Source organism: Pseudophryne corroboree, chromosome 5, assembly GCF_028390025.1.
Source record: "Pseudophryne corroboree isolate aPseCor3 chromosome 5, aPseCor3.hap2, whole genome shotgun sequence".
Lineage (NCBI taxonomy): Eukaryota > Metazoa > Chordata > Amphibia > Anura > Myobatrachidae > Pseudophryne > Pseudophryne corroboree.
In genome coordinates, this window is record NC_086448.1 from 842,123,066 (window position 1) to 842,133,065 (window position 10,000).

At 52.6% G+C, this 10,000-nt stretch overlaps 1 protein-coding gene across 5 annotated transcripts in view; it reads right to left on the reverse strand.

Moving 5' to 3' along the window:
* LOC134928664 (uncharacterized) overlaps window positions 1–10,000 on the reverse strand; it is a 131,178-nt gene that overhangs the window by 96,646 nt on the left and 24,532 nt on the right. For all 5 annotated transcript variants that reach the window (XM_063924630.1, XM_063924631.1, XM_063924629.1 and 2 more), the window contains exon 6: window positions 8,639–9,394. In XM_063924630.1, coding sequence (XP_063780700.1) covers window positions 8,639–9,394 — 756 coding nt within the window. The remainder of the gene's footprint in view (window positions 1–8,638; window positions 9,395–10,000) is intronic.

The window sequence follows — 10,000 nt, forward strand, 5'->3', positions numbered from 1 at the left end:
CCATATCACAAGTACAGTAAATGCACACAAAAAAAGGGGGGCTTACCAACGTTTCGGTCCTATGTTAGGACCTTTCTCAAGGTGTCTGCCAATCAATCAATCAATCAGTCCATTGAGAATATCAATATTTGCAGCTTCAGGAAGGAACCAGGATCCTGGTTCCTTCCTGAAGCTGCAAATATTGATATGGAACCAAGTATGTGAATAAATGACTTTATCTGCTAACACTACTTTTGTCCAGTCTGGAGAGTGCTATCTTTCTCCACGGAAGTGTGGAGAAACACTGTATTGTACTAATGAGTCTGACCCTAATATTGGATTAGACTTTGATTTGGCACCCCAGCCGCTATCTGAGTTGGGTGAGAGTGTGGGACCTTATATATATATATATATATATATACACATACACACACACACACACACACACACACAGTACATACATACACATATACTGTACATATACACAGTACATACATACACACACAGAGCCACACGGGAAGTAAACACACAATCACCACTATATGATATGACGGCCGGACACCGCACGCTGGAATACACATTTTAATCACTGTAACATTGTAAATTGCATTGAATAGAAATGAATTTATCAAGCACACCAGGGTGCGCACCTACTCTCCGGAACGCCGGGAGTGCGCCCAGAATACCGCAGCCTCTGGCCTCATTTATGACCTAGTTAATAACAGCTGAATGTTTTTTATCTAGAAGTGCTGCGGAATATGTGTGCGCCATATAAGTAAATAAATCCGCTCCAGCCAGGGATGAAACAAACCATTGCGGTTCTGTTTATGCTGCAATGAGAGCGGACCCGGCCTCCGTACACCCAGCGAATCTGTACTATAATAATAATAATAATTTTATTTATATAGCGCTCTTTCTCCAATAGGACTCAAGGCGCTTAACAGATATATAGCATACCGTATATACTCGAGTATAAGTCGACCCGAATATAAGCCGAGATACCTAATTTTACCACAAAAAAATGGGAAAAATGACTGACTCGAGTATAAGCCTAGGGTGGGAAATGTACGGTGCCAGGGGTGTTCATGCTCAGGGTGTCATGCTCGTTGCCAGGGGTTTCATGCGGTAGGTGTTATGCTTGTTGCCAGGGGGTAATGCTTGTTGCTAGGGTTGTGCCCCCAGTGCCACATATACCCCCAGTAACAGATATCCCCCCACAGTGCCAGATAAAAACATGCTGCCGTTGCTTTGCCCCCAGTAGTTATGCCCCTTCTTTGCCCCCAGTAGTTGTGCCCCTCTTTCTTTGCCCCCAGTAGTTGTGCCCCCTTTCATTGCCCCCAGTAGTTGTGCCCCCTTTCATTGCCCCCAGTAGTTGTGCCTCCTTCTTTCTTTGCCCCCTGTTGCAGTGCCCCCTTCTTTCTTTGCCCCCTGTTGCAGTGCCCCCTTCTTTCTTTGCCCCCTGTTGCAGTGCCCCCTTCTTTCTTTGCCCCCTGTTGCAGTGCCCCCGTCGCCGCTTACAAACACACACAAAAACAATACTTACCACTGCCCCGCTCCTGCTTCCCGACCGCTTCTTCTGCTGCTGCGCTGCTCCGCTCCGTCCGTCCGCTCGCTCCGTCCGGCCGCACGCTCCGTCCGGCCGCCCGCTCCCCGGCACCCGATCATCTCTATGGGAGAGACGTCATGACGTCTCTCCCATAGCAACGCGCACAGACACTAGAGGTCAATAATGACCTCTAGTGTCTGTCCTGGAGCCGGCTGCAGCGGACGCCCACACAGCCCACGGCGTCTGCTGCAGCCATTGACTCGAGTATAAGCCGAGGGGGGCTTTTTCAGCACAGAAAAATGTGCTGAAAAAGTCGGCTTATACTCGAGTATATACGGTAATATAGTACAGAAAATAATGACGTACATTTTCATAAAATACAGAAGAATGAAGATACTACAGGGACATTATGGGAATGCTGAGTAAACAGGAAAGTCTTGAGTCTACTTTTGAAGGATTCTATAGTTGGGGCCTCTCGCACTGTGCGGGGAAGTGAGTTCCATAGAGTCGGAGCCGCATGACTAAAAGCTCGACCCCCAGATGAATTACGGGAGATTCTAGGTACTGCTAATAGTCCTTCATCTACAGATCGCAGTTATCGAGTGGGGCAGTATGGGGTCAGAAGCTGCTTCAGGTACCTTGGGCCTTGGTCATGTAATGCTTTGAAACTCAGTAAGCCAATCTTGAAGATGATTCGCTATCGTACAGGCAGCCAGTGAAGGGAGTAGAGGATGGGTGTTATGTGGCTAGAACGGGGCTGGTTGGGTAATAGCCTGGCAGCTGTGTTTTGTACCAGCTGTAAGCGTTGCAATTCTATTGCTGGGAGACCCAGGTAGAGGGCATTACAGTAGTCTAAACGAGATGATACAAATGCATGGATGACTTTTGGCATATCATCTGAGGGAACTAAGTGCTTGATTCTGGCTATGTTCCTCAGGTGAAAGAATGAGGATTGGATTGTGGCTGATATCTGATGTTTAAGTGTCAAGCCACCATCCAGGACAACGCCAAGATTCCGCACACGATCACTGGTCTGTAATTCTGAATCCCCGAGTGTAAGTCCAGTTGGTTGGCTATGCTGCAGTCTTGTCCTTTGATGTTGCGGTCGTATCATAAGGACCTCTGTTTTATCCGGGTTCAGTCGCAGCCAACTGGCGCACATCCACTCCTGTAGCTCAGCTAGACAGCCATTTAGGGTTGCTATTGGGTTATCAGTGCCCGGAGTAAAGGACAAGTACAGTTGTGTATCACCTGCATAGCAGTGGTAGACCAGGCCATGGCGCCTGATTATTTCACCCAGCGGGAGCATGTATACTGCAAAAAGCATGGGGGATCGTATAGTATGGCGGCATCGGCCAGCACGGGCTTACCAGGAGGATGCCGGAAGCGGGCACCTTACAGCTGGTACTGATCGCTGCGCAGACACAATCCGGCGGTTATATACGGTATGGCAATCGTCTCTCTGGAGTCACTGACTGCGCAGCTCCAGATGTACGGCCGCCATGCTGAATGGCGCAATCGGTGACGCCTATGCCTGTACAATGTGACAAGGTGCGGGGCGGGTGGTAACGGGTTAACTAGACAAAACAAATGATATTTACCATTGCGGCACCATTATCTATAACTACAGAAACCCGGATTAGCATTACAGGAACGTGTGCAAATCCCCAATCAGATCACCGCAACAACCCACCTCTGCCAATCCCCCCGACCTAGTGGCGGCCATCCACGGCTCTGCCATCGGTAATTAACCATCGATGGTAAGCCAGGGGTGGTTAGGCTATGCACATGTGCACATCTGACCTGCACTCACCATCCCGGATCAGCTCCCAATATTTTACCATCGGTGGCATCCCAGCCTATCAGACTATCGATGGTTGCTAACCATTGATGGTTGATGGCCACCCATACATGGATCATTTGGGATAATAGTGTATGCACCACCACCTATTATACTGTAACATACGCAGTACACAACGCTGCCCGCTGTTCCATATGGTGTGTACTGAGTGGGCAGCGCTGCCAGGCAGACTGGTATAGTGTGGCACCGCTGTATGCCAGGACCAAGCGCTACAGTTCCCACAATGCACTAAGAATCCTGATCCCTTAGGGGAGGTGGAGGAATGGCGCGGTCCCCGGGAGCAGTCTAAGGAGGATTGTCCCGGCATTGGGTCTTCATACGATATACGCAGCGCTGCGTCACCGCCACCTGGGTCATGTCAGTGAGCAGCTTCCTACATGTAACTCCGCAATCTGACACGCTGACCGGAGAACACGCCGGGTCCCCAACCAGCCACAGCGCACCGGGGGCAGCATACCGGGGAAGACACAGCCCAACCTACCCGTTCCCCATAGTGGGCAAATCTCCGCACATACAGTATATGGAAGGTCAGGGCGGCCAGCATTGTGTACTGCCCATATAGATCCGTCTCTCCACCGCCAAGCCCCCCTCTGGTGCAGACAAAGCAGAGGACTGGCGGGGGCTGCGATTAGCAGGCTGCCCGCGCCGCGATGATCCTCATTGTAACTGCCCGGAACCTCACAGCCTCTCCCAGAATTCCTTTATTACTCTCGCTACATGCTATTCACAGCCCGAACAACGGGGGGCAGAGGTGAGAGGTCATCCAAGCACTGGCCCCTGATCGCAAGGATACATATTTGCCCGATGCCCACACTCCACTGGTGCAAAGTTTGTTTGCTAAACGTACTACACAAATTCTTTACACGCCGGAGCCAAGCATCCGCAGAGTCTCCGCATCAGCCGCAGCTGTACTTCTTTACACGCCGGAGCCAAGCATCCACAGAGTCTCCGCATCAGCCGCAGCTGTACTTCTTTACACGTGGGAGCCAAGCATCCGCAGAGTCTCCGCATCAGCCGCAGCTGTACTTCTTTACACGTGGGAGCCAAGCATCCGCAGAGTCTCCGCATCAGCCGCAGCTGTACTTCTTTACACGTGGGAGCCAAGCATCCGCAGAGTCTCCGCATCAGCCGCAGCTGTACTTCTTTACACACCGGAGCCAAGCATCCGCAGAGTCTCCGCATCAGCCGCAGCTGTACTTCTTTACACACCGGAGCCAAGCATCCGCAGAGTCTCCGCATCAGCCGCAGCTGTACTTCTTTACACGCCGGAGCCAAGCATCCACAGAGTCTCCGCATCAGCCGCAGCTGTACTTCTTTACACGTGGGAGCCAAGCATCCGCAGAGTCTCCGCATCAGCCGCAGCTGTACTTCTTTACACGTGGGAGCCAAGCATCCGCAGAGTCTCCGCATCAGCCGCAGCTGTACTTCTTTACACACCGGAGCCAAGCATCCGCAGAGTCTCCGCATCAGCCGCAGCTGTACTTCTTTACACACCGGAGCCAAGCATCCGCAGAGTCTCCGCATCAGCCGCAGCTGTACTTCTTTACACGCCGGAGCCAAGCATCCACAGAGTCTCCGCATCAGCCGCAGCTGTACTTCTTTACACACCGGAGCCAAGCATCCGCAGAGTCTCCGCATCAGCCGCAGCTGTACTTCTTTACACGCCGGAGCCAAGCATCCACAGAGTCTCCGCATCAGCCGCAGAGTCTCCGCATCAGTCGCAGCTGTACTTCTTTACACACCGGAGCCAAGCATCCGCGGAGTCTCCGCATCAGCCGCAGAGTCTCCGCATCAGCCGCAGCTGTACTTCTTTACACGTGGGAGCCAAGCATCCGCAGAGTCTCCGCATCAGCCGCAGCTGTACTTCTTTACACACCGGAGCCAAGCATCCGCAGAGTCTCCGCATCAGCCGCAGCTGTACTTCTTTACACACCGGAGCCAAGCATCCGCAGAGTCTCCGCATCAGCCGCAGCTGTACTTCTTTACACGCCGGAGCCAAGCATCCACAGAGTCTCCGCATCAGCCGCAGCTGTACTTCTTTACACACCGGAGCCAAACATCCGCAGAGTCTCCGCATCAGCTGCAACTGTACTTCTTTACACACCGGAGCCAAGCATCCGCAGAGTCTCCGCATCAGCCGCAGCTGTACTTCTTTACACGCCGGAGCCAAGCATCCACAGAGTCTCCGCATCAGCCGCAGCTGTACTTCTTTACACACCGGAGCCAAACATCCGCAGAGTCTCCGCATCAGCTGCAACTGTACTTCTTTACACACCGGAGCCAAGCATCCGCAGAGTCTCCGCATCAGCCGCAGCTGTACTTCTTTACACGCCGGAGCCAAGCATCCACAGAGTCTCCGCATCAGCCGCAGAGTCTCCGCATCAGCCGCAGCTGTACTTCTTTACACACTGGAGCTAAGCATCCGCAGAGTCTCCGCATCAGCCGCAGCTGTACTTCTTTACACACTGGAGCTAAGCATCCGCAGAGTCTCCGCATCAGCCGCAGCTGTACTTTTTTACACGCCGGAGCCAAGCATCCGCAGAGTCTCCGCATCAGCCGCAGCTGTACTTCTTTACACGCCGGAGCCAAGCATCCGCAGAGTCTCCGCATCAGCCGCAGCTGTACTTCTTTACACGCTGGAGCCAAGCATCCGCAGAGTCTCCGCATCAGCCGCAGCTGTACTTCTTTACACGCTGGAGCCAAACATCCGCAGAGTCTCCGCATCAGCCGCAGAGTCTCCGCATCAGCCGCAGCTGTACTTCTTTACACACCGGAGCCAAGCATCCGCAGAGTCTCCGCATCAGCCGCAGCTGTACTTCTTTACACGCTGGAGCCGAGCATCCGCAGACTCTCCGCATCAGCCGCAGAGTCTCCGCATCAGCCGCAGCTATACTTCTTTACACGCCGGAGCCAAGCATCCGCAGAGTCTCCGCATCAGCCGCAGAGTCTCCGCATCAGCCGCAGCTGTACTTCTTTACACGCCGGAGCCAAGCATCCGCAGTCTCCCCGCATCAGCCGCAGCTGTACTTGCGGCAGAGTGGGCGATCTATAACGTGGCTCTCATATCGACGTGTTGGCAGAATTACATGCTGTGCAGCGCTGTGTATAGAGCGGTAAGTATATATTACACCAGTTGTTGCAGTAACAGTCAGTGGTGGTCACACAAGCGCGGATTCTGGGGTCACACCACATCACACAGCCAGTAGCCCACTAACACATTCCGGCTACAGGACAGAGCAGACCCCATCACATTACATGTGTACAGTTATCATTAGCAGCACGAGAAGCACACAGCGCGGTCCCGGCACGTGTCGTGTGTCGGCTGCAGCAACCGGCGTAATATATACTAACCCCTAGCCTGCAACACATGGTACCAAGCGATACATGCAATGTACGATTATACCGATGCCGCATGCCCCTAGCTTATATCCTACGCTAGCCTGTAATACATGGATTGTGAGGACTAATAATTAGGAGACTTCCCTTGGTCACTAGAATATCGCGGGGCTTCCGCTGCTACGAAGGAGGTTATTCAGACCTGATCGCTGCTGCGCGTTTTTGCACGGCCGATCGCAAGGAGATTAAAAGGAAGCGGGCCGTTCTCAAGAAGTGTCCGGCGTTTGGAGAGAGGGTTTCTGACTTCAGCTCCGGCCCCGATCATCGCAGCGGGTGAGTAAGTCCTGGTCTGTGTAGAGACGGCTCTGCAGCAAATGCGATCGCACCCTTGCGCACACACACCTTACCCTCCCCCTGTAGGCGGCGACTACCTGATCGCAGGGATGCAAAAAATGGCTGCTAGCGATCGGGTCTGAATTACCCCCTAAGAGTGATCATTACACGTATTATAGTAACAGAATGCAATATACAGACATGGGAATACAGACTGTAACCCCCTGCTTATCTCTAGTCAGAAATATCATCAATTGTGTCAGACGCAGTTTAATAAAAATCTACCGTATATACTCGAGTATAAGTCGACCCGAATATAAGCCGAGGCACCTAATTTTACCACAAAAACCTGGGAAAACTTATTGACTCGAGTATAAGCCTAGGGTGGGAAATGAAGCTCTACCCGTACACAGCCCTCATACTGCCAGATATGCCCTCATAGTGCCAGATATGCCCCCACAGTGCCAGATATGCCCTCATAGTGCCAGATATGCCCCCACAGTGCCAGATATGCCCCCACAGTGCCAGATATGCCCCCACAGTGCCAGATATGCCCTCATACTGCCAGATATGCCCCCACAGTGCCAGATATGCCCCCACAGTGCCAGATATGCCCCCACAGTGCCAGATATGCCCTCATACTGCCAGATATGCCCCCACAGTGCCAGATATGCCCCCACAGTGCCAGATATGCCCTCATACTGCCAGATATGCCCCCACAGTGCCAGATATGCCCCCACAGTGCCAGATATGCCCCCACAGTACCAGATATGCCCCCACAGTGCCAGATATGCCCTCATACTGCCAGATATGCCCCCACAGTGCCAGATATGCCCCCACAGTGCCAGATATGTTTTCATACTGCCAGATATGCCCCCACAGTGCCAGATATGCACCCACAGTGCCAGATATGCCCTCATACTGCCAGATATGCCCCCTCAGTGCCACATATGCCCCCCCAAGTGCCAAAAATGCTCCCCCCAGTGCCAGGTATACGGTAACTTACCCTCCGCCGCTCCCGCGCTGTCTTGTGAAGATGGGACACGGAGGGCACAGCGCGCGCCTCTCCTGTGTCCCTTCTGCGTCTCCGGCGGCCACGGCGGGTCTGTTAAATGAAGTGCCGGTTCGTGAGCAAATCAGAGCTCACGAACGGGTACTTCATTTAATAGACCCGCTGCTGCCGCCGGAGACGCAGGAGGGACACAGGAGAGGCGCGCGCTGTGCCCTCCGTGTCCCTCCTTCCCACTGCACTGACTCGAGTATAAGCCGAGGGGGCTTTTTCAGCACAAAAAAAAAAGTGCTGAAAAAGTCGGCTTAAACTCGAGTATATACGGGTATTTGGGATTGGATGATAAATTCCTCCATATCCTTGTGAGAAGAGTCTGCCTTTAGGATCGCTGTATATTGCGCCATTTGCTCAGAAACACCGGAAAACTGACGAAATGTTGTTCAGATGGGTCTGATTGTCTGAATGACAGCGTCTGTCCGTCTTCGGGCGTTTGGGAGCAAATTGCTGCCTGTTTTGTGCTTGGCATATTACATTGTGTAAGGAAGGGGCGACTGCTCCCCACGATGGCACTCACCTGAGTCTGAGTCCAGGAGTCCAGGGTCAGGGTGTATTCCGTATGCGATCTGTGCCGGGTTCCACCGTCTGAGTCATGGGAGGACTCCTCAGGCGGCTCAGTCTGGGTACTAGAGCACTGGAAGGATTTGAGAGGGAGCTGGTTTTCTGCGGTGGGCGGGAGGTGACTTTGGCCCACGTGTTGTGTGGTGGCCTCAGTCTGGGTACTGGAGCTTCTGGTCTGCGTAGGCTCCTGACATGACAGCAGTGCTTGTGGTTCTGGGTCAGATGGTTGGTGGATCAGTAAGTCAGTGGGTGACTGGGCAAGTGTCCCTGGACTGTCCATCACCCTGGATGGGGTGGCAGAGTCATCACTTCTCTCAGAGTTCACACAGAGCTGTGGAGACATTTGTATCTCCATGTTTGGGGATCGGTAGTTGACCTCCAGACATCTCCTGGTCCCATCTCCCTGATTGCTGGAGGTCACCGTGTGCACAGGTTCTGGGCGTGACGTGTATGGGACTTGTGGGTGAGATGGTGGATGGTTAAGTCCTTCAGGCCTGCTAGGACACTCCGTGTGGGTGCTGGAGCACATTGTCCGCACAGGTTCTTCACATGTTTGGGATAGGACTGGTGTCTCTGACGGAGATGGTGGATAATGGGACTTTCCATGTTGCCTGGTGCCCTCCGTCTGGGTTTTGGAGCTCACGGTAAGTGGAGGACCCTGAGATGTTTGCTTAGCTGACTCACATGGGCGATCCAAGAAGAGGAGAACGATCTGGAGGAGACAAAATAAAGGTTAGTTGCCCCTGGTTACAGCGAGGAAAGCACCAAATGTCTTACAGACTTCCAATTCTTCCTCAGTTTAAAGAGATAGTCCATCTCCCAGGTTCTACTTGTGTAAAGGAGTCCTGTATTGCTGTATCCTGTCACCCTCCATTATATCTCTGGGAGCACTGTTACCCTCTCACCTCCCCAATCATATGCCTGTACTTCCTGTGTGTGTCCTGTATTGCTGTATCCTGTCACCCTCCATTATATCTCTGGGAGCACTGTTACCCCCTCACCTCCCCAATCATATGCCTGTACTTCCTGTGTGTATGTGTCCTGTATTGCTGTATCCTGTCACCCCCCATTATATCTCTGGGAGCACTGTTACCCTCTCACCTCCCCAATCATATGCCTGTACTTCCTGTGTGTATGTGTCCTGTATTGCTGTATCCTGTCACCCTCCATTATATCTCTGGGAGCACTGTTACCCCCTCACCTCCCCAATCATATGCCTGTACTTCCTGTGTGTGTCCTGTATTGCTGTATCCTGTCACCCTCCATTATATCTCTGGAAGCACTGTTACCCCCTCACCTCCCCAATCATATGCCTGTA